A 25,671-nucleotide genomic window follows, 5' to 3' on the forward strand; every position below is an offset into this window, starting at 1 on the left:
GTTGTTTGATGCCCGTTCCGGCCTGTTCTGGGATGTTCCGAAGGCCTTTTGGCCCGGAACGGGGTCATAAGGACGAGTGAGTTCCACTTTTTCTGTACTAGAATATAGTTCTCGAGTGTCTGTGATGCACCCCAGTGTTTTTTGTGACAGTCTATGTTGTTTTATGCCCGTTTCAGCTTTTACCCTGTCTCTAAACATGCTGGTATTTCTACAGCATTAGTTCCACAGGATCTTACAAGCTGCTGTTTCCACAGTTCTCTGAATGATATTTAAAAAGCTCATGAATTCAGCAAGTCAAACCTTTTCCATTAATGCAACTCCACGCCTAGAAAAGCTGCGCCTCTTTGATTGTTACCCTCCCGCAGTTTATAAGGGGGGGGGGGAGGGAAACAAGCAACTACTCAAACCCCAGAGTTACTCTCAGGAGCTGCTCAATTCCCCCCCCCTCCCGTTTCCATGGTAAAGCACAACGGAGCGGACGGAGGGGAGGACACAGGATGCAAAGAGGCAAGGTAGACCTTTAACCTCGCAGCAGTTGGGAACGCGGCGCCTTGGAGATTGCTGCTTGGCAACGCGACGCCTGCGGTAGAGCCTTCTCGCTCACCGTCTCCAACCCGGCGCCATGGATGCCGAAACGTTGCCTTATGCGCTGGACCTCGTTGCTAGCAGCGGCGTGTGTCTCAGCCCAGAGAAGCGGACGGCTTTGCGGACCTCACTCCTGCTGGTGCGACGGGACTACCGATTCGAGCAAGTTCGACTGTGGGGACGCATTCAAGGCATTCGCGGAGCCTACTACGTGGCTGAAGGCCTGGGGCCGGACCGGGCAGGGGCCAGGAGCCGCCTCTACAGGTGCTGCCGGCCGAACGGATGCAGCCTTGGGCCTGGCACCAGCAGCCTTACCCTCCCTCTCCTATCTGCTTCCCCTTCCTGGTGGACCTCTTGCGCCTGACTGCAGAAATTACACAGGCACACTGTTCGCCTGCATGGGGGCGAGGAACGTGACCTGTTGAATTTTTCACTGGCAGAAATTTAGCCAGGGGGGAAAAAAAAGCCTGACAGCCTTGTATGGAAGGTTTAGCAGGGAGGCAGAAAATAATGTAGTTCAGGTGGCCCTTAGGCTGAAAGGGTCTCTGCTTGATGGCAAAAGGAAGGGTATGGTTCAGGAGTGTCCAAACTTGCTTAAGGTAAGAGCCACATAGAATAAACACCAGATGTTTGAGAGCTGCAAGACATGGATGTCAGATGTTCGAGAGCGGCAAAGCAGGCAGGCAAATAGATGGGGGAGGGAAAAGTGGAAAGAAAACAAAATTAACTTTAAATGCATTATCCAAGCCACCAGCTGGTTTGGCTTGGAGAAGTCATTTATAAGAGAAATGCCTTCTCTAAGTTGACTGATGGGGCCCTGGGGGCTTCGAGAACCACACAGTATGTGTGAAAAAGTCACGTGTGGCTTCTGGGCTGCAGTTTCTTCACTCCTGGTATAGTTAATATAGTTGACTAATACCATAATATAGTTGTGAAGTACAGTTAATTTCTATTAGAAGAGGCTTCCAGCTCAGAATGTCTTGGAGCCACACCCTCATTAAGCAGTCCTACTCCTGGATCTTTTATTCCACTATGTATACTATGTGCTGTCAAGTCACTTTTAATTTATGGTGACCCTATGAATTAATCACTTCCAAATCATTAATCACCATCCTATCATTAACAGTCTTGCTGAAATCTTGCAAACTGAAGAACATGGCTTCCTTTACTGAATCAATCTGGGTCTTCTTTTTTATTGTCTTCAACTTTTCCTAGCTTAATTGTCTTTTCCTGCGAGTCTTCTCATGATTTGACCCAAGTACAATAACCCTCATTTGAGTAGTTTTTAAGAGAATTCAGGCTTGATTTGATATAGAACCCACTTATTTGTCTTTTTGGAGGTCCATAGTATTAATAAAACTCTCCTTCAACATCATTTTTCAAATTAATCAATTTTCTTCCTGTCAGCTTTCTTCACTGTCCAACTTTCACATGCATTCATAATAAAGGGGAATATCATAGTATGAATTGACACTTCAGTGACACTTCCTTACACATAGGGATCTTTTCTAATTCCTTCATTTTCTAATTCCTTCATCCAAGTCTCAGTTTCCTTCTGATTTCTTGGTTGTGGTCTCTCTTTTGGTTGATGATTGAGCCAACAGATGCTTTTGTTTATTAAAATAAATGTGTCCTGAGTTATGGCATTGAAAAGAGGTACTGAAACCAGGTGAACCACAGCTCAGATTTTCTGTGTAATAAAATAATGAAAACAAGACATTATTACAAGGCAGTTTAAATCTTATGTGCCTTCATTAAAGCTCACCTTTTCCTCTGGACTCAAAATAGTTTGTTATCTTTTGCTATGATATAATATGATAATGAGAGGAACACAAATGGAATTCATGTGCAGGAAAACAGATAAAAGAAAATAGGTTTTTTGCCCTCTGTGGAATTATAGGTCTTAGTGGTATATTCAAAATCAGAAGAAGAGTAAAAAAAAAGTTAAAGGCGGAATTTCAACCAGCTATAAGGCAAGTTGCTTGTAGTGGACACTGGGATGTATGAATTATTATGGGTCTTATTGGAGTGCTGGAAAGTCTTGCTGAGCATGGAGGGGCTACAGTACTGTCACAGCTTTTGAAGCATTTTGATTGAGTTGTTACTGGAGGCTCTACATTGGGGGAATGGACAATCTAAGCACCTCTTTACATGGAAAGCATTTGTACTTTAGCACAGCTGGAGTTGTAGGGGGTGGGTACACTGTGGTACCTAAACTATGTGTCCAAATAATTACCTTTTCCACATTTCCAATATCTGCCATGCAGGCAGGTCTGAGTGAACTGTGGACAGGAATTTTGTGACCAGTGTAGCTTGGCCATATTGAATGAATATACCACAGACTCAAAAGAAACACCTGTGTGCAGCTATTATTATGGCAGCTCTCTGTCTCAAACAAAGGCTAAAGATGTGCCAGGGAGATGTCATTAAAGGAAGGATGGAAGTTGGACTGTGATTGGGGGAGGGAAAGAGGAAGCAATTTCTTCAGTCTTGGCTGCTGAGTTTCTCTGTACTGTGACAGAAAATGGAGGAGACCTGTGTTACTTAGGAAAAAAAGTGTTGATGATGGAGAGAACATCAGATGCATGAAGTGTCTAGAAAACAGATATACCGTTTTCACACACAGCTAACCTCACAGTCACAATCCTGTTCCCTCCGCAGTGTCCGGTCGGATTTCGCACCATCTGCGATGGAGTTACAGGAAGTGCTGCAGCTTTTGCGTAGCAAACGTAAACCACTAAAACCCAGTTTACGTTTGCTACGCAGAAGCTGCGGCACTTCCTGTAACTCCGGCATAGATGGTGGGAAATCCGACCGGACGCTGTGGAGGGAACAGGATTGTGACTGCGAGGTAAGCTGTGTGCAAAAACGGTAATACAGTAAGGGCTGAAGAAAGGACTTTAACAATAAGAACACAAAAAGAGCCCTGCTTCATCAGACCAGCAGTCCAGCATCTTGTCTTACACAGTGGCCAACCAGTTCCTCTAGAGGTAAAACAACAGAGCATAGAGGCTGAGGTGTTCCCCTGATGTTGCCTCCTAGCTCTGGGATTCAGAGGTTGACTGCCTCTGAACGTGGAGGTTCCCTTTAGTAACCATGGCTAGTAGCCACTGATAGACCTTCCTCCATGAATCTGTCACTTCCCTTTTAAAGCTATCCCCTTTTCATTTTCATTCATTTTATTCGATTTATATCCCGCCCTACCCCACCGAAGCGGGCTCAGGGCGGCTGAGGCCATCACCACATCCTCTGGCAATGAATTCTGCATTTTAATTACTCATTGAGTAAAGAAGTATTTCATTTTGTCCATCCTGAATCTACAGCCCATCAACTTAATTGGATGTCATGGAATTTTGATATTTTGGGAGAGGGAAGAAAAAGTTTTGTCTCCTTTCTGTATCCTATGCTTAAGTTTATAAGCCTTTATTGTAAGAGCATGAGAAGTCATGTTGGATCAGGCCAATGGCCCATCCAGTCCAACATTCTGTGTCAATTGTCCCCCCCCCCCCCACACCCCAAGCACCAAGAATACATAGCATCACTTGCCCCAGACAGAGAGTTCCAACAATACTCTGTGGCTGATAGCCACTGATGGAACTCTGCTCCATATGTTCAGCCAATCCTCTCTTGAAGCTGTCTATGCTTGCGGCTGCTATCACCACCTGTGGCAGTGAATTCCATGTGTTAATCACCCTTTGGGTGAAGTACTTGCTTTTTATCAGCAATTTCATTAAATGTCCATGAGTTCTTGTATTGTGAGAAAGGGACAAAAATACTTCTTTTTCTGCCTTCTCTATCCCATGCATAATCTTGTAAACCTCTATCATGTAACCCCTCAGTTGACGTTTCTCCAAGCTAAAGACCCCCAAACGTTTTAACCTTGCTTCATAGGGAAAGTGTTCCAACCCCATAATCATTCTAGTTGCCCTTTTCTGCACTTTTTCCAATGCTATAATATCTTTTTTGAGGTGCGGTGACCAGAATTGTACACGGTATTCCAAATGTGGCTGCACCATTGATTTATACAGGGGCATTTTTGGCCCCAATGTGCATTACTTTGCACTTGGCCATGTTGAACCTCATTTGCTTTTGGAGTGCCTCACAATCCTCTCCAGTTCTCACCACCCTGAGCAATTTAGTGTCATCTGCAAATTTAGCCACTTCAGTGCTTACTCCCAACTCCAAATCATTAATGAACAAGTTAAAAAAGCATCAGACCCAGTACTGAGCCCTATGGTACCCCACTGCTTACCACCATCCATTGCGAAAATTGCCCATTTAAACTCACTCTCTGTTTCATATTAATTAGCCAGTTTTTGATCTACAAGAGGACTTGTCCTTTTACCCCATGGCTTTCTAGCTTACTAAGGAGCCTTTGATGAGGAACTTTATCAAAAGCTTTCTGGAAGTCAAAGTAAACAACATCTATTGGGTCCCCTTTGTCCACATGTTTGTTCACCCCCTCAAAGAACTCTTAACAGGTTAGAAAAGGTTAGAAGAAGAAGATATTGGATTTATATCCTGCCCTATACTCTGAATCTCAGAGAAGTCACAATCTCCTTTACTCTCTCCCCCCCCCCCACCCAACAGACACCCTGTGGGACTGAGAGAGTTCTCCTTTCAAGGGCAACTTCTACGAGAGCTATGGCTGATCCAAGGCCGTTCCAGCAGCTGCAAGTGGAGGAGTGGGGAATCAAACCCGGTTCTCCCAGATAAGAGTCTGCACACTTAACCACTACACCAAACTGGCTCTCTCCGGTTAGTGAGACAAGATCTTCCCTTACAGAACCCATGCTGAGTCTTCCTCAATAATTTTTGTTCATCAATATGCCTACTCATTCTGTCCTTGATAATGGTTTCCACCAACTTTCCCAGTACTGAAGTCAGACTGACTAGCCTGTAATTTCCTCTGGAACCCTTTTTTAAAATGGGGGTGACATTTGCTACCCTCCTGTCCTCAGGAATGGAGGCAGATTTCAATGAAATATTACATATTTTTGTCAGGAGATCCACAAGTTCACCTTTGAGTTCTTTCAGAACTCTTGGATGTATGCCATCCGGGCCTGGTGACTTATCAGTTTTTAAATTGTCTATCAGTTGTAGGACCTCGTCTTAATTGTCTCTCTTCTGAACTGAAATGTCCCAGACAGTTCAACCTTTCCTCATAGGTGTTCCAACCACTTTGTCATCTTGGTTCTCCTCTCCCCACCCCCAGCTTTGAAATATGTCTTTTTGAGATAGAGTGATCAGAACTTAGATCCAGGTGGGTAGCTTTTCTCCAGTCTGATTGCTTTTTTCCCATTTCATTGTATCTGAACAAGTGTGTGTATACACATGAAAGCCAATACCTTGAATAAAACTTTGTTGGTCTTAAAGGTGCTACTGGACTCTAACTTTATTCAGTGATCAGAACTGCACACATTTATTCCAAATGAGGCTACACCTTAGATCTATACAAGGACATCATAATATTATAATATTGGCCATTTCCCCCCAGTATCTTTCCTAATAATTGCCAGTGTACAGTTTGCATTTTAACTACTGCAGCACACTGGGTGGACACTTTAATTGAGCTATCCACTATTACCCCAAGGTCTCTTTCCCTCTCAGTCTCAGCATTTCAAACTCCATTAGCATATACCTGAAGGCTTTTTTCCCCAGGGGGTGGGGATTGTTCCAGTGTGCATCACCTTACATTTATATTAAACTTCATTTGCTACATCATTGCCTGCTCACTGAATGTGTGGAGATCCTCCTGGGGTTCTTCAGAGTTGACCATGGTTTTCAGCATCCTAAATAATTTTGAGATATGCAGGCATGGCCACTACACTGCTCACCCCCAATTTCCAGATCATTTATGACCAAATTATATAGCACCGACTCCAGTACTGATCCTTGTGAGACTTCCACTTTACTGCTCCATTTAGAGTACTGTCCATTTATTCCTATTTTGCTTCCTGTCATTTAGCTAATTTTTAATATATTATATTATATAATATATAACCCATCCTCTTATGTGATGACTTTTTTTGCCATCTTCTGGTCTTGGAGCAGGGGTCACTGGGAGGTGTAGGGGGAAGCCTGCTTTGGTGGGGAGGGCAGGATATAAATCTAATAAATCAAGGTACTTGTGAATTTCCTGCATTGTTCAAAGGGTTAAACTAGATGAATGAGGAGGCCCCTTCCAGCTCTATGATTCCTCCTTGTCAAATGCCTTCTGCAAGCCCTGAGCCCTGCTGTCTGAGAATATTCCCAGCTGGTCACAGATCTTTCATTCTTGGGCAGGGTGATCAAATGGGTTGTTAGCTCATAGCTCTAGGTGTTCTTGGAAGAGTGATTTTCTGGATCCATTTCTATCTGACTTCAGGCTATGTTTTGCAACAGAGACTGCTTTGGTTGCCTTGGTTGATTACTTCTATTGAGACTTAGTTGGGGAAAAACTACCCTGCTAATTTTGCTGGATCTCTGGTGGCCTTTGAGTATCCTTTTGAGCTGCCTCTCAGTGCTAAGGGTTACTGTATTATGGTGGTATGAGTCCTGTCTTGGGGGTTGGTTTTAGTGTTGGGGGATCCTTTCTCTACTCCGTGGCTGCTTACCTTTGAGGTGCTTCAGCATTCCATCATCTCGCATGCTATTTAATATCATCTGAAGCCCTTGGGAGAGGTCATCAGGAGGTATGGGTGCAATGTCACCAATATAGCCAGCTCTACCTTTCTTTTCCATTGAATTCCAAGGATGCTGTTGATGTTCTGAATTGGTGCTTGGAGTTAGTAATGGGCTGGATAAGGAGGAACATGCTGAAAATCTTGACAAGATAGAGGCTCTCAGGGTTAGTAGAAAGGCAAAGCAGGGAGTTCATATCTCCCCTTTCTTGATGAGGTTGTACTCCCTTTGAAAAGCCAAGTTCACAGCATTGCAATGCTGCTTAATACAGCAGTTACCTTAGAAAACCAGATGGCTGTTGTGGCTCAGAGTGCTTGGGCCAACTCCACTTGGTGTATCAACAGCATCTGTTCCTGGTCAGTCTAATCTAGCTACAGTGATCCTTGCCTTAGTTACATTTAGACTGGACTATCAGAATGCACTCTATTTGGGGCTACCCTTGAAGAGTCTTCAGGAGCGGCAGCTAGAGTGCTGGTTTGGGCCAGCTATTGGGAACATTTGTTCCCAATACTGCAGCGATTACCCTGGCTACAAATCTGCTCCTGAGCCCAATTCAAGGTGTTCATTTTGTCCTTTAAAGCTCTACATGTTTTTCCATACATTCCTACCCAGAATATGAGCTTGTTGGGAGGTACTCTTCTGATTGTGCAACCAATTAAAGATGCTTATTTGGTGGGTACACAAGAGAGGGGCTTTTTGGTGGCAGCCCCACAATTATGAAAAACCTCTCCACAGAGTACATCTGGTTTCCTCATGATTGATCTTTAGGAGTCAGTTGAAGAATTTTTATTTAGGACTGCATTTTGATTGATTTAGCTTTTATTATTGGCAGTCCAATGTGGAGTTTTTAAACTGTGACTTTTATGAGTTTAATAATGATTGTTTTTATTTTGCTTTTTATAATGTTTTATTTGTACTGTAAGCTGCCTTGAGTTTTACAAGGGATAAAGGCAGCTGAGCTAATAAACATTTCAAATAAATAAATAATGTCTACCCTGTTGCCATTATTTACATGCCTGTTTACTTTCTTAAAGAACTCCAAAAGCGCAGGGCTTCACTTTCAGAAGGTGTACTGATTTTGCCTCAGCAGGCTTCGTTCCTCTGTGTGCCTAGTCTTTGATTATAGTTTCTGTTAATTTGCATGGGATGGACTTTAGGTTAACTGGCCTGTAATTTCCTGATTTCCCTCTGGGCCCTGTATTAAAAACCAGTGTAACATTTTCTACTCTCCAGTCTTCCAGTAAAGTGGCTGATTTTAGAGATAAGTTACATATATGGGTTAGTAGATCAGCAGTCCCACATTTGAGATTGCACATTCATGATTTCTCACCTTGACATAGGTCATGAAGTCCCAGGGGGAGAAAATTACTTTAAAAAATCGTTTCATGGAGAGGATTTGCCTCCCGTTTCCCTCATACGGATACTTCATTTTTGCATGACTTGCTACCCTGCTGCTTTGCAGGTATTCTTTACTTAATTCTACATTTAATTTGGACCTCAAATTCTGGAGAAAACAGCAGATTTCATTCTGTCTTTCCTAGCCAACTGAAGTTGTTGTTGTTGTTTTTTTAAAAAAATACAGATACACATTTTTGGGCAATGACTTTTCATGCCTGTATACTGTGAAGACTATCTTCATGTCAGCTGAAGTTTTTGTGAGACCTCCAGAATCTGAAAAAGGACATACATCTATCCCCTGCAATAAACATAAACTTTGCTGTATGTCATGTTTGTATATTTAGAAATAAATTTAATGCCATTGTACACTCTTTGTGTATTTGACAGTTTAAATTGTGTGGATTGGAGCCTTCTGCCACCTCCAGCTGAGGAAATGATTTCAGTGACAGCTGGAATAAAGGGACGTTTCCAGGGGGATCCATCACATGAATATGAAAACTATGATAAGAAAGAAGAAGGTGAAAAGTCATATGAAGAGGAAACTGGGGTGAGTATATTGGAGGCACCCTTTGGATCTTGGCTCCTAACTGCTCTCATGGTATTTGTCCAAAGTTGTACTTAAATGAAAAAATACTTATTTCAAAGTCTCTCTCGGCTTGACTTCGCAAACGAAGATTTAAGAAGGGTGCAGTAGTCCACGTCTGCTGCAGGCTCGCTGGTGGCTGACAAGACCAATGCGGGACAGGCAGATCCGGCCACAGTGGCTGCAGGGAAAAGTCTGATTTGGGGTTGGTGCTGTAGCAGTGCGATTCTTCCTCAATCTCCTTTTGTCCTCAAGACCAGCTATGCGTGCGTTCTCAAAGGAAGAGACAGCCTGGTGGATGGTATGCCTCCATGCTTTGCGATCTGAGGCTAGGTCAGACCACTGGTGATGGTTGATGCGACAGGTGCCAAGGGATTTCTTCAAGGAGTCCTTGTACCTCTTCTTTGGTGCCCCTCTATTTCGATGGCCGGTGGAAAGTTCGCCATACAGAGCACTCTTGGGAAGGCGGTGGTTTTCCATCCTAGAAATATGCCCTGCCCAGCGCAGCTGCGTCTTCAACAGCAGAAGAAGAAGAAGAAGAAGAAGAAGAAGAAGAAGAAGAAGAAGAAGATATTGGATTTATATCCCGCCCTCCACTCCGAAGAGTCTCAGAGCGGCTCACAATCTCCTTTACCTTCCTCCCCCACAACAGACACCCTGTGAGGTGGGTGGGGCTGGAGAGGGCTCTCACAGCAGCTGCCCTTTCAAGGACAACCTCTGCCAGAGCTATGGCTGACCCAAGGCCATGCCAGCAGGTGCAAGTGGAGGAGTGGGGAATCAAACCCGGTTCTCCCAGATAAGAGTCCGCATACTTAACCACTACACCAAACTGGCTCTCCAAACAGTGCCTCATTTCAACAGCAGTGTACTTATTTAAAAGTAATGCACCTGTTATTTGTTATTTTTGATTTTCATTCATTTATTGGTTCCCTTGCTGCATTTGTATCTCACTTTTCTTCCAAAGAGCTCAGAGTGATGTGTGAGTAGTCTTCCAGCCAGTTCCCTGCAAGCCCAGATCTTATTTGCCAGATGAACTGGCTGTCCCAGCCCAACAAAGTCTCAGTTATGTAAGATCTGGCCCTCATAATGAATGAGTTCGACACCCCTGCACTAGTCCAACCCTGTCCCCCCCTCCCCGGCCCACTCAACACAGGATCAGCCTAGAGCATCCCTGACAGGTGTTTGTCCAGACACTGCTTGAAGACTGCCAGTGAGGGGGAACTCACTACCTCCCTAGGTAGCTGATTCTACTTTTGAACTTTTACTGTAAAAAAGTTTTTCCTAATATCCAGCTGGTACCTTCCTGCCCTTAATTTAAACCCACTATTGCAAATCCTATCCTCTGCTGTCAACAGGAACAACTCCCTGCCTTCCTCTAAGTGACAGCCCTTCGCGTACTTAGAGCAATCATGTCCCCCCTCAACCTCCTCTTCTCCAGACTGAACATTCCCAAGTCCTTCAGCATTTCCTCAGGACTTCATCTCCAGGCCCCTAATCATCCTTGTCACTCTCCTTTGTACCCACTCCATTATCTCCACATCCTTTTGGAAGTGAGGCCTTCAGAACTGCATACAATACGCCAGGTGTGGCCTGACCAATGCAGTGTACAGCGGGATTATGACATTTTGAGATTTGGATGTTATGCCTCTATTGATACACCCCCAAGTTGGCATTAGCTTATTTTGTCATCACATCACACTAGTTGCTCATAATTAACAAGGTCCACATGTACCCCAAAATCTTGTTCACACACACACTGCTACCCAGAAGTGTATCCCCCATCCTGTATGCATGTTCCTCATTTTGTTACCCAGATGTAGAACTTGGCACCTATCCTCATTAGATTGCATCTTGTTCACATCTCCACTTTTCCAGTGTGTTAAGATCTCGTAGAATTCTATATCATCGGTTGTGTTTGCTGCTCCTCCCAATTTGATGTCATTTGCAAATGTAATTAGTAGTCCCTCCATACCCTCATCCAGATCATTTATAAAAATATTGAAAAGTACTGGGCCCAGAACCGATCCCTGTGGCACCGAGTACTGGACACTTCCCTCCATTCAGATGAAATGCCATTGACAACTACTCTTTTGAGTGCGGTTCTCAACCAGTTCTCTATCGACCTAACTATCCTAGAGTCCAGTCCACAGTCTTCTAGTTTACCCATCAGAAAAACATGAGGAATTCTGTCAAAAACTTTACTGAAATCCAGATAAATAACTTCAACAGCATTCCATTAATCCAGTAAGCTCATCACTCAATCAAAGAAGGAAATGAGGCTGGCCTGGCAGGATCTGGTGGGTACAAATCCGTGCTGACTTCCCCAGATCACTAAGTTGTCCTTTAGGTGCTCACAGATCAATCCCTTTAAAATCTGCTCCAGTATCTTCCCTGGGACCGAGGTCAGACTGACTGGCCCGTTTTTCCCGTTTCTCCCTTAGCACATCGTGAAGTTCTCTGTTCATCTGCTCTCCTCTAGTCTTGTCTAGTCTAGTCTTGTCTCTCATCCTCCAAGGGTCTGGTCTAGTCTAGTCTTGTCTCTTCTCTAGTCTAGTCTTGTCTCTCATCCTCCAAGGGTCTGGTCTAGTCTAGTCTTGTCTCTCATCCTCCAAGGGTCTGGAAGATCAATCCCTTTAAAATCTGCTCCAGTATCTTCCCTGGGACCGAGGTCAGACTGACTGGCCCGTTTTTCCCGTTTCTCCCTTAGCACATCGTGAAGTTCTCTGTTCATCTGCTCTCCTCTAGTCTTGTCTAGTCTAGTCTTGTCTCTCATCCTCCAAGGGTCTGGTCTAGTCTAGTCTTGTCTCTTCTCTAGTCTAGTCTTGTCTCTCATCCTCCAAGGGTCTGGTCTAGTCTAGTCTTGTCTCTCATCCTCCAAGGGTCTGGAAGATGATGGACAAAGACTCTGCAAGCTCTCTAGAAAGTTCTTTGAGCACTCCTGAGTGCATACCATCTGCCTGGGGGGATTTGTACTCATTCAATGCAGCCAGGTGCTTCTCAGCTACCCCTCTGTCCATGTCAACCAGCAGTCTAGATGCTGTGCCTTGCCTACTCATCTCTATGCGAGCCTTCTTCAGGGATAAAACTGAGGCATTTTCACCCAGGAGTTAGCCCATCATCACCTCTTTTATCTTGCGTTTGCTCCTCATATATCTGAATAAGATGTTTTTGTTGTAGTGAGCCTCCCTGGCCAGCTTTAGCTCACTGTGAGCTTTGGCCTCTCTGATGGGTGACCTAGACTGCCTAGCAACCCATGGATACTCTTCTTTAGAGATATAACCTTGCCTCCATTTCTTGAACATTTTTTTTCTCCTTAGCACATCATGAAGTTCTCTGTTCATCCACATTGACTTCTTGGATTCCCTACCATGTTTCCTTCTTGGTGAAAAAGTGATGGCTTTAGCTTGCACGAGCTCTTGTTTTAGGAGAGCCCACCCTTCAATTGCTCCTTAGAGAGTCCCAAGTTTCCCAAATGTCCTAGGTCCAATTCAGACTTGGATCAGCTTAAGCCCTGATTCAGACTGGGACCATAGCTTGTGAATAGGCTTCCCAACCCTCCCGCCCTGGCGGGGGAAACCAGGGTTTCCAGCCTCTTCCCCCGCTCCCCCCCAAAATGGAAGCGGGGGGGAGGAGGGGGGAAGGGCGCCAAAAAGCGTGGCGAGCCGCCCCATCTAGGAGCCGGCGACGCCACTGCGCGGCTGCCGCCTCTTCTCTGCTTGGGAAGCGAAGAAGAGGCGGTAGCGCAGCGGCATCGCCCGCTCCGTCTCGCCCTCAGCAGGGTTGCCCGCTCAGAGAAGGGAAGGGTGGAGGCAGGCCAGGAGCGTGGCAAGCCTGCAGCCGCTGCAGCACCCCCTCTACGGCCGGCGAGTCCGTCTTCAGTGCCCCCGCCCGCCCACGGGAGCATGCCGGCCGGAGACGGGAGTGTGAGCGGGGGATGAGGAGGCAAGGAGCAGGGCGACCCGTGAGCCGGGGAAGGGCTCGCGCTTGGCAGCTGGGGAGCAGGAGGAGGCTCTGGGGCATGTGCAGAGTGCGGTCTCGGACCAAGGGTCTGATTCAGTATAAGGCAGCATCATATGTTCATATGTTCATAAGCAGCTGGCCGCCTCCCGCCACCCCCAGCTGCCGCCGCCGCGCCTCTGCCAGCCCAGCCTGCAGCAGCTCGGCCACCACCCCCACCATGCCGAGGCTGCTGCTTTCGAGGCCCAGGAGAGCGCCTGGTGGAGGGAATGAAGACATTTAAAAAGGTGTGCCTTCCCTTTAGATGTAATGGCCAGAACTCCCTTTGGAGTTCAATTAGGCTTGTCACACCCTTGTTCCTAGCTCCACCCCAGTGTCTCCTGGCTCCACCCCCAAAGTCTCCTGGCTCCATCCCAAAGTCCCCAGATATTTCTGGAATTGGACTTGGCAACCCTACTTGTGAATGTGGAGGGAAGAAGTATTAATTTCCTCCTCCCCGTCTTGTGCTGTAGTCTTGCTCCAAAGCGGGGCCTAGTTAGTTGGGAAACCAGTTCTGTTCCTTTGCACTTGACATGTGATTGTGTGAGTCAAACTCCGGTTAGGGGAAACCAGATACTGAAAATTGTAAGTTGCAGTTTGCCTCTTAGTTGCTACAGAATCAGCAAATATGTAGAAATCATGACAAGTGACCTGGTTATGAATTTTCTTCCATGGCTGCTTTCCAAGAAAGCTATGTTTTCCTGACTTCTGTATATGAATTTAGGACTGGGTTAAAAGCTATCCTAATAAATGTGGGGAATGGAGCACAACACATGCAGGTATTTTATCCTCCTAGGGATGCCAACCTCCAGGTGGCACTTGGAGATCTCCCACTATTATGATTGATCTCCAGATGACTAAGATCATCTTCCCTGGAGAAAATGGCTGCTTTGGAGGGTGGACCCTATGGCATTATACCCTGCAGAGGTGTTGGAAAATACGTTTAAATTCAGAGGTGTGGAGTGGCAATAATTGGAGCCGAGGCTTAAGCTTAGCAAAAGAAATAACGTTTACTATAAAAACATTAAAAAAAGGTACTTGGGATAAAAGAAATACAACTTGGCTTACTAGTTTGGCTAACTACGTCTGTTCTCTACATGGCTACGATTTACAAGTCTTTGTCTAGCTAGTTCTTCCCAGAAAACACCATGCCAGGAAATACAATTTCAGCTTGCATACAAGATCAAAACTTTTCACACCTTGTGTGCTTTCTGACCAATACATTGTTTACATGTTTCCCAGGGCTCAGAAGACTCTGGTGCTAATTGGGTTTTTAGGCTACAATACATCATTTCCTCTTTCAGATAAACAAGTTAACTCTATAATGGCTGGAATGAAAATAACTTGTATTCCAACAAGAGGTCCCTCTCCTCTCCAAACCCCACCCTCCCCACTTTCCCTCCCTAAATCTCCAGGGATTTTCCAACCCAAAGCTAGCAACCCTATCAGGAAAGCCCCCACAGTACTGGCATTCTATGAACTATGTAAAATAGAGTTGTTAGGGTTGCCAAGTCCAATTCAAGAAATATCTGGGGACTTTGGGGGTGGAGCCAGGAGACATTGGGGAACAAGGGTATGACAAGCATAACTGAACTCCAAGGGAGTTCTGGCCATCACATTTAAAGGGGCAGCACACCTTTTCAAATACCTTTCTTCCATAAGAAATAATGAAGGATAGGGACACCATATTTTGGGGCTCATAGAATTGGACCCCCTGGTCCAATCGTTTTTTGGGGGTATTCTGGGGAGAGGCACTAGATGCTATGCTAAAAATTTGGTGCCTCTACCTCAAAAAATAGCCCCCACAGAGCCCCCAATACCCGTGGATCAATTCCCCATTATTCCCTATGGGAATCGTTTTCCATAGGGAATAATAGAGTGCCCAGTAGACATTTCCCTCCCCGCTCACACTTTCTAAAGCGAGGGGAGGGCCTCCAAACCAGGGAATCCCCTGCTCCCTCCCTCTCTCTCACACACAAATACTTACTGGGTCTTGTTCCTGCAGAACTTTACTTGTTCTGAAAACAAAAGCAAAAGAAAGGGAGGGGCTGTTCTCTGAGGAAACTGTTACTGATCCTTTCCCATGAAGCCCTTCCTGTTTCCTGCTTCCTGCTAAGTCTTAAAGGCACACATTTTAAAAACTGTTTGCAGATTTCTAAACCTGCAGGAGCTCTAAAACTACAGGATGACTGTGGGGGCGAGGCTTCCCCCGCCGGCCAGCTGGCTGGGGGCGGGGAGAAGCCTGTCAAAACGGGGGATCCCCCGCTGGGACCTGGGGATTGGGAAGCCTAATAGTTGTTCAGGAGGGCCTTTTTACAAAGGCAACAGAACAGTGGAATTATGCACTGATTTAAGAAGGGAAGGAGACTGTGTGCAGCATATCTGTTCACCATGTGTATTATCTTGCTGTCACTACATTATTTTCTACCTATGTAATTCTACCTTTTGGTATTGTTAACATATGATTTAGGTATTGTTAACACATCATGTTTACTACTTATGCTTTGTTTTGTTTTCTAGTCTTATTCATTTATGAGATATCTTATTCCATTGATTGCACTGATTTTCATTGTGTAATCTGCCTTGAGAATGGTGAACTATATTTAATTTATTTACATTACTTAAAGTCTAAAAGTGATTAAATGAAGCTAAAAATCCTATGTGTCAAGGACTAAAACCATTGAAGGCTCTCTAGAACAAAGTAGATCTAACTAATTTCTAGAAGGTCAAAAGTTAGGGGACAAGAAGACGCAAATATTGGGTTAGAGAATTCTGTAATTTGGAGGCACCACCAAGAATGACCTGCCTTGTATTTCTCTCACTTTGTCACGACTCCCACGCACCAGGCTGGGCACACATTAGATCTGATCTTTGTGACCGGGATTCAAGTGAACGAAATCGCAACGGAGACGATACCATGGTCGGATCACTTAGCCCTCAAGGCTCGTATGGAGACACTACCACAACCCTGTAAGGGCGGAGAGCCTATTTTGGCTCGCCCGCGGAGCCTGATGGACCCGGAATGGTTCCAAATGGCTCTTCGGGATCCTTGGCCCCCTGGCGATTCCCTTGATGCCCTGGTTGATGCCTGGCAAGATCGGCTATCCGGGGCAATCAACGAGATTGCACCTCGACGTCCTCTGCGCCCTCGTTCAAGGCTGGCTCCTTGGTATACCTTGGAGCTACGCCGGTTGAAACAAGGACTCCGACGACTAGAGAGGCAGTGGCGGCGCACTCGTGACGAAGCGGCGAGAACATCCTATAGAACGTTTATGAGGTCTTATGAGGTGGCAGTCAAGGCCGCGAAGAAGTACTTCGCGGCCAAGATTGCGTCTGCAAATTCGTGCCCAGCACAATTGTTTAAAATAATTGGACATCTAACCACACTGCCCCAAGGCAGACCAAACGTTAGAGAATTGGAAATAGGCTGTGAGGCTTTCGCGAAATTTTTTGCAGACAAAATCACGTCGCTCCGCCAGGACCTGCCCATCACCTTGGATACAGTATGTGAGCCCGAGGCCCCGTGCCTGTCTTCCGATTTAATCCTGGATCACTTCAACCCGCTCAGCCTGGAGGAAGTTGACGGAATCCTCTCCTCTGCACGCCCTACAACTTGTGATTTGGACCCATGCCCCTCCTGGCTAATTAAACCCTGCCTGAGGGAGCTTGAATGTCCTTTACGGGACATCATAAATAGATCCCTCTCGGAGGGGCGCTTTCCATCATCTCTAAAAGAGGCTTTGGTCCGTCCCCTCTTGAAAAAAAGTACAGCGGATCCGGCCGAATTGGCAAACTACCGACCGGTCTCTAATTTACCGTTTTTAGGTAAAATTATAGAGAGGGCAGTGGTGTCACAGTTGCAGAGCTTTCTGGATGACACTTCCATCCTAGACCCTTGCCAGTCCGGCTTTCGCCCGGGTTACGGGACGGAGACAGTACTGGTCGCCCTGGTAGACGATCTCCAACGGCACCTGGATCGGGGCGGTGTGGCGGTGCTGATGTTGTTGGACCTGTCGGCTGCGTTCGACACGGTTGACCATCGGCTACTGACCCGCCGCCTCGCCGATGTAGGGGTGAGGGGGTCTGCCTTACAATGGCTTGCCTCCTTCCTCGAGGATCGGGGACAAAGGGTGGCAATTGGGGGCGAGCGGTCCCAGAGGCGCACACTGGACTGTGGAGTGCCTCAGGGGGCAGTTCTCTCACCAATGCTATTTAATATCTATATGCGCCCCCTTGCCCAGATTGCCAGGAGACATGGACTTGGGTGCCATCAATATGCGGATGACACCCAACTCTATCTGCTAATGGACGGCCGGCCTGACTGCGTCCCAGAGAATTTAGACCGGGCCTTGCAGGATTTGGCAACCTGGTTGAGGAAGAGTGGGCTGAAACTGAATCCAGCGAAGACAGAAGTCCTTTGTCTGGGTCAGGGTGCTCAGGGAGGGGAAATACCTCTCCCGCTCTTCGAGTTAACCCGCACCGGGTTAAGAGCCTGGGAGTTTTACTGGAGCCTGCATTATCAATGGAGGCCCAGATTGCAGCCACTGCCAAGTCAGCCTTTTTCCATCTAAGGCGGGCAAAGCAGTTGGCTCCCTTCCTAGAGCGCCAAGATCTGGCAATGGTGCTTCATGCAACGGTCACCTCGAGATTGGATTACTGTAATGCCCTCTACATGGGGCTGCCTCTGTACCGAACCCGGAAGCTGCAGCTGGTGCAGAACGCAGCGGCTAGACTGTTGCTGGGACTCCCTAAATGGGAGCACATACAGCCTGGGCTGCGCGAACTGCACTGGCTGCCAGTTACATACCGGGTTCGTTACAAAGTGCTGGTCATTACCTTTAAAGCCCTATATGGTCGAGGACCTGTCTACCTTAGGGACCGTCTCTCCCTATATGAACCCCAGAGAGCACTGAGGTCAGCCGGGAAAAACTTGCTGACTATCCCCGGACCGAGAGAGGTGAAGTTGCAAAGCACCCGTAACCGGGCCTTCTCCTCTATAGCCCTGAGCCTATGGAACCAACTTCCAGAGGAAATGCGGGCCCTGCGGGACCTAGAACAGTTCCGCAGGGCCTGCAAGACCTTCCTCTTCAGACTGGCTTTCTCTGATGAAAATGGAAATTGCGAAGGAAACCGCCATCAGAAAAAGTAAACATAGCATTAGCACTTTTACTAATTTAATTAATTTAATTTTAAAACTTAACCAGATTTTAATTAAACGCTTATAATGTTTAATGTAATTTTATCAATTTGTATAATCAACCCTGAACTATGTTGTTAGCCGCCCTGAGCCTGCTCCGGCGGGGAGGGCGGGATACAAATAAAATTTGTTGTTGTTGTTGCTCACTGATGGCACTCAGAGCAGGGCTGTACATGATGACTACAACCCATGAGCAGGTTTATTTGGGTGGAGCTGGTCTTTTAAGTTCCTGGCCTCTAAAGAACAATACTAAACCTTTATATGAGGCCTGGATATAAAACAGCAGTCAGTGCAGCTGATAGCACTGGATAGCATGATAATCACAGTGGTTCTACTGAGTATCTTTGGTGTTGAAGTTTGTGGGGACTCTTCAAAGGCAACATGACATAGTACATGTTAGAGTAATACATTCTGGGATGATACTGAGGAAAAAAATGAGTGTGGCCAGATGTTCCAAATGGCTGTAATTGGCAAAACAGCCTCACCTGGTAAAACACACTTCTGGAATCCTCAGCTACCTGACTGTCAAGGAGTAGGACTGGGTCCAGGAGGAATGGGTCTTCAGGCTCCACTTCCAAAGTCCTCAGGTATTTCCTGAGTTGGACCTGGCAACCCTAATATTGACCTTTAAAACCTTATAAGATTTGGGGCCAGCACACCTTAAGCACCATGTTCTCCCTATGAACTTATCCATCCATTCCAGTCATCTTCAGAGGCTTTGCTTTGGGTGTCCCTGCCATCTGAGGCTAGCTGGTTGGCAACTGGAGAAAGGGGCTTCTTGGTTGTGGTGTCAAAACGTTGGAATTCCCACTCTTGGGAGATTCGTCTGTCTCCTTTGTCATTGCTTTTCCCTCCAGTGTTGTTCCTGTGTGGTCTGTGGACCCTTAGGAACAGTGGCGGACTGGGTCTCAAAATATTGGTTGCCAGGAGATAAAGAGCTTCTATTATACTGGAACTTCTATTATATTATCAAGCTACTAAAAGGTCATTAACATAAAACATATTGTCTAATGTTTAAGGGGGCCCACTTCATCAGGGGCCCACTTGCCATCGGGCAAGCTGATGCCCTGGCCAGTCTGCCTCTGCTTAGGGAACAGAAAAGTGAGGGGTCTGCAGTGGGAAGGGGGAATTGACAGAAATTGCTGCTTCCTCTCAAAACATAACGTACTCTTAAGTCTTTGGAATGTTGCTGTGCTCTAAGGTCAAAAAGCCTGTAGCCATTTAGAGAGGAGGCAGTTCTTTTGCAAGTGGAATGGACACATCTACTGTAGCAATAATCCTCTTTCATTAGGAATCCATGATCATTCTCATAGCCATCAGATTGCAGGAGGATGATTTTGCTTCAGGTACCTTTCTAGTGTAGACAACTGTTCTACTATTTGTTTTTTCTTTGACAGGTCTTGGTCAAGGAGGAGATCCGTCTTGTAATTACAGTAGATCAGATAGATAAAGCAGTAGGTATTGTTCCACGGGGTGCATATATAAAGACACCACTTGGACCTGTGCATGAAAACAGGAGTTTTGAAGGTAAATCCATGTCTGGGTTAATAGAAAATACCTGCCTCATTTTTTTTTAAACATATGATAAGTTTATTTTAAAAATTCCAAGTTATATAGAACTTTGTTGGGTGAAGTAACATCAAGTAGATTAATTCCATATATAACAAAATTCTACTATGCATAAAGTACTATGGTATATATAACATTGTAGAACATCTTATTTAGCATTTAAGATAATGTTCAGTTCGCCAATCAATCAATCAATCAATCAATCAATAGATAAATAAATAAATATCTTATTAAGGATAAATTAATTGGTAGTTGGGCTAGAATTTTTTACTCTTAAACTAAGAGTCAAATGCCTTGCTCCATCCCAAGCCAAACAAAAGCGAATATTTAAATAAAAAGAGAAAGCGGGGATAGCATAAGTTAGAAAGAATTATTGTGAGAGAAACTTAAGGTAAGTTGTGTTAATAGGTAAGATGTTTTTAGATTCAGTATATTACAGAAACGGAAGCCATTTTTCTTCAAAAGATGTGACCTTGGGGTAAATGTCGGACAAGGAAAGTTGTGCCATGATTTTCTCCGTTATTGAAATGTCCCAGATTTTTGTAAACCAGAGTTCAAGTGATGGTAAGGTGTTGGATTTCCATAAAGATGCTATAGCAATTTTAGCAGCTGTAAGAAGACTTTCAATCAATTTGCGAGAAAGCTTTGGAATCTTCAGAGTTTGCCAGTATTGCAAAAAAAAAAAAGACTTCAGGAGAGTGTGGGATGCTGTAACCAGTAATGTTCTTAATGTGTTCAAGAATCTGTCTTCAGAAAGCTTCTGTTAGTGGGCATTGCCACCAACAATGTGCAAATGTACCAACATTCCCACAGCCTTTCCAACACAAGTTTCCAACACAGCCTGCATTTCCTGTAAATAGATTGAAATGAAGAGAGGGAACCATTTCCCCTCTGCTTATAGGTTCTGTCATGGGGTGGGGATGGGGGTAAGGTGACAATCAGAATTGTCCCAATTGAGGGAACTGTGGTGACAACCATTCTATACATATTTTCCCATTCATGTTTTTGCTTGTTACTGGCTGGCCATATTAAGAATTGCTGCTATAGGGCCCAAGTTAGTGTTGCTCTGAGCTATCCTTAATTCATGTATATTTGTGTATGGCAGTGTAAAGGCTATTGTATTGCATACGTACACTCTTAATTTGCATATATGAATGGGAATTATCACAAGGCTGACAATATTGGTCTAGAAACACATTTGCTGTCGTACCCTTTTTCTTCATAAACTCAGGTCTGAATGAGCAGCTCCCACACCTGTTTTATTTTTGTTATGAATGACTCTGACTTGAAGTTACCTTTGGACATTATCACATGACCAAGGCATGTTTTGGCTGTGGAGCTAGAATAAAGAATAGCTCCTTTGTTTTCAGATTCAGCAAGATTGCAGTAACCACTAGGAGATTTGTTTTGATAAACTGCCAATTCAAAGAACTGTGGTACCAATAGAATTGTTGGCAGTTATCCAGAACACTGCAAATCATTCCTGGAGGTCTCTGTCTGTCTGTGTGGGTTTGTTATTAGTGTCATTAATGCAAAGGTGCTTCCTAAGGCCATTAGTCAATGAACTGAAGGTTAGCAGTGTGTGTGTGAAAGGAGATTCATTACTAATGTTTACACTCTTCACACAACAGGTTTGTCTTTGACTGAGGCCAAAAAGTTAAGTTCCTATTTCCATTTCACTGAGCCTGTAAATCTGAAGAACAAAACTCTTCTGGAGAAAGCTGATTTGGACCCATCTATTGACTTTCTGGATTCTCTTGAACATGATATTCCTAAAGGTAGGGTGGAAGTGATATCTCCACAATGTATAAGGGGAATAGAAGTGTTATAAAGCTGCCACTTACTGTAAGAAGAGACATGGCCAGGGTTTTTTTTGAGCGGGAATGCAGTTCTGGCTGGTTTAGTGTCAGAGGTGTGTGGCCTAATATGTTCCTGCTGAATTTTTACTATAAAAATGCCCTGTGTGAAATAATGGTGATGTCAGGGGGTGTGGCCTAATATGTAAATGAGTTCCTGCTAGGCTTTCCTGCATACGGCCTACATTGTTGAATATGAAAATGTAGCAGTTGTATTTTTCTAGAGTCCAAAAAACTTAAAATATTATCTCAGAAGTTCTTATCTCAACCATATAAGGCAGACCTGTATTATACCCACAAAGACTTGCAAACTGAATCTCATTTTTGCCTTTATCCCCTCCCCCATTATTTCTTATTTCTCTTTCCTGGCAACCTCTCCCCCTTTTTGGCCTCCTTTCCTTCCTGTCCACCAACCTACCTAATCTCCCTTGTCTTCAGCTTTCTCTCTTTCCCTTCCCCTGGTAGCCTCTCCCTGGGAGAATTGTGTGACAGTTGCTGACCCAGACCCAGTGGTATGGATTGTAGGACTGCCAGCCCCCAGGTCCCAGTGGGGGTTCCCCTGCTCTTGGGGGCTTTGATCTGCTGCCAGCCAGCTGGCTGGTGGGGGAAATCCCACCCCCAAATAGGGACAATGGGGATGTTGCACATGGTGTCCCACCCACTCCCGGAATGCCTCCCAAATCTCCCTGCTGTGACAGTGAGGAGACCTGGCAACCCTAGTGGGTTGTGAGTTTCTGGTCATCACCACTGGATCTTCCTTTCTCCAGTGAATCCTTCTCTATCAGGGGAAGCAGTTGGGACTTCTCCCTCTGTTTTGACCTCCAGAGGGCTGGAACACTTTCCCTATGAAGAAAGGTTGAAATGCTTGGGGCTCTTTAGCTTGGAGAAACATCGACTGCAGGGTGACATGATAGAGGTTTACAAGATAATGCATGGGATGGAGAAAGTAGAGAAAGAAGTACTTTTCTCCCTTTCTCACAATACAAGAACTTGTGGGCATTCGATGAAATTGCTGAGCAGCCAGGTTAAAACGGATAAAAGGAAGTACTTCTTCACCCAAAGGGTGATTAACATGTGGAATTCACTGCCACAGGAGGTGGTGGCGGCCACAAGCATAGCCACCTTCAAGAGGGGTTTAGATAAAAATATGGAGCAGAGGTCCATCAGTGGCTATTAGCCACAGTGTGTGTGTGTATATATATATATATATATATATATATATAAATTTTTTTGGCCACTGTGTGACACAGAGTGTTGGACTGGATGGGCCATTGGCTTGATCTAACATGGCTTCTCTTATGTTCTTATACTTATGCTTGTTTCCTATGCCAAACATCTGTGCACACCTAACATTCCTTGAATGTGACTTTTTAAAAGTTTTAGTCTGCCAGGGACCCAACACTACTATGTAGTGATCTCTCAGGTTTCAAGAAGGATTGGTCAGCATCCTCACAACCTGTCATCGTTAGTTGGTAGAGTTGATCACATTCTTTCTTGAGTGCATGGCTGCTCATTGCCACTTTACATGTCACAGCTCTTTCCAAAAGAGTGCTATTTTTCTTTGCTACATTCCTGCATGTATTTCGGTTGGGACATTTGAAGAGATCTCTCGGCTTCTTTATAAGGCAGTTCTGGATGAATATCATATATGGGATACTAAACAACTGTTGGGAAAAGGTCCTTGATGGTCTCTTCCTTTGAGAGCTTCACACCTGCCTCCTTTACTCAGTGAGCTTGCTAATCTCCCAGTATGAGACTGCACATAAGCCACAATGATGAAAACAGGGTTACACTTAACAGTTGTTCATCGAGTGGTTCCTACCTCCTGACCTACTGTGAACTCTCTGGAACCTTTGTTTCTTGGGGTTTCTGGCAGCAGCTTGGCGAGAACTGAGGGAATGGTGCACTGGTGCCCCTTTTCATGTGATTCTTTTGATGAGAAAGCACCGGAGAGGAGGGACGCTCCCAGTCTACTAGAAAGCTTTGGAGATCTTTTCTAAGTTTGCTTGCACACATGCAGTCTCAATGTGTGTATGCCCAGAAGACCACTCAATTAACAACAGTTACAACTAAATGATGTCTGTTAGAAACTGACATTTAAAAGAAGCAAGTGCTATTGTGATAGCTTTGAGGTATGAAATGGTGATTCCTGTGTGTGTGAAAATATAGACTCAGAATCATAGAGTTGGAAGGGATCATACAGACCGTCTAGTTCAACCTCCTACTCCATGCAGGGTCAGCCTAAAGCATCTCCGACAAATGATCATCCAGCCACATTTTGAAGACTGCCAATGAAGAATGCTTCATAATAAAGCTGTAAACTTTGAAATTTGATAAGCAAAACTAACAAACTTGCGTTCACTATCAATATTTTTTCCTGAGGTAGCAGAAGCAAGAATTACTACATTTGCACCTCTTTGTAAGCACTAATTATGTATTGTACAAATGCTGACTCTTGTCTACACGCTGACATATGTGTACCAGTGATAATCTCAGGACATGGATCTAACATTATTTATAGTTCTATTGAGTTATAAGTGATGCTTGCATTTATTATCAAATAACAAACCCCAGCCTTGTACATTTTTGGATAATTCCATTGCATATAACAGATGTACAGAACACTACCACTATAGGAATATTGAAACACTGGATTAACAGTGCACTTCTACAGAATGTTACAGAACATTACACAAGACATGGCCCTTTAACTTGCTTTTGCTCTTGTAACTGATTTTATCATATTTCCTTTGGGCCTCATATTGGTGTATTATCTTTCCCTCAGTACTCCTGAGAATTGTCTGGATGGAAATGTCCTTATGCTGAATTTCCTTTCCAGAGTTGTATTTTATCTGTACAGTGAAAGCTGCCATTTAATGGGGTTTCTCCCACCCCCAAGACACTTAAAAAACCTTTCCCTGGTGCTTTCATGGATGCTGTGAAGCCCTGGGTGCTGGGAGGATTGAGGCTAAGAGACATGAACCTGTTTTATCTCTAAGCATTAGCACAGCTAATTAATTCCCTTTCAAAAATTCCCTCTGACATGATTAATCCCCTATCAGCCACTGTCTCCAGCCATTTAAGGAGCCTGTGTCTGCTGAGGTATTTACAGCCACTAGCTAGCCAGCAGACTGCAGGGCAGCCTGTTATCGGGGTTGCCTGTCTCCCCAGTGGCCACACAAAACCTAACAAAGTGCTGCGCTGTGCCGGCCACCTACTTTCACCCTCCCTGCTAACGTTTCACAGATGTGACCTGAGCCCTCCCCTTTCATAGCTTAACACTAAGCAGCACCATCCTCAGCCTTGTGAAAGCTGTGAGTTAGAGCACTTTACTTTTCTGCCTGCCAAGAGCCACATGGGGACAAGACCTTTCAAGCTGCTTTACTGAAATCCATACTAAAAGGCCTAAAAATGGATGAGGAGGGAAGTAACGGTGTTGGAGAGAACATGATGCTGTAAAGAAAAGGGGGATGGGGTAGACTCTTGGGGAATAAGGTAGGGAAGCCTTGAGAATTTGTGGGTTCCAAAAAAAAAAGGTGTGTCCCCTGGAGTTGTTCAATCAGCTAGAAGAACCCAATAATCACACTGAGACGTGAGTGACTGAAGTAGATCTTTATAATCTTTGGAGGACTCAATCAGTTTGCGTGGATAAATTGATCTGATCAAGTGACCAAGTTATAAAGTAATTAGATTGTCTTTGCCTTATGTACTGAGGTTAATACAGTAGTTTTCAAAGTAGGGGTCATGACTCTTGTGTAGATGAATTGTGGGGCCAAGAGGAGGAAGTTCAGGGTGAGTGTGAGAAGATGCTTGATGATGGACTT

The 25,671-nt window shown here is 44.9% G+C and overlaps 1 protein-coding gene across 1 annotated transcript in view; it reads left to right on the plus strand.

The window, feature by feature from the left end:
• The first annotated feature begins 527 nt into the window (after window positions 1-527).
• The window catches only part of RSPH9 (radial spoke head component 9), a 34,810-nt gene continuing 9,666 nt past the window's right edge, over window positions 528-25,671 (plus strand). Inside the window, exons 1-4 of the mRNA XM_060244532.1 lie at window positions 528-849; window positions 9,034-9,193; window positions 19,820-19,949; window positions 21,623-21,769. Of these exons, the coding sequence (XP_060100515.1) occupies window positions 623-849; window positions 9,034-9,193; window positions 19,820-19,949; window positions 21,623-21,769 (664 nt within the window). The 5' untranslated portion in view covers window positions 528-622. The remainder of the gene's footprint in view (window positions 850-9,033; window positions 9,194-19,819; window positions 19,950-21,622; window positions 21,770-25,671) is intronic.

This window comes from Heteronotia binoei, chromosome 1 (assembly GCF_032191835.1).
Source record: "Heteronotia binoei isolate CCM8104 ecotype False Entrance Well chromosome 1, APGP_CSIRO_Hbin_v1, whole genome shotgun sequence".
NCBI lineage: Eukaryota > Metazoa > Chordata > Lepidosauria > Squamata > Gekkonidae > Heteronotia > Heteronotia binoei.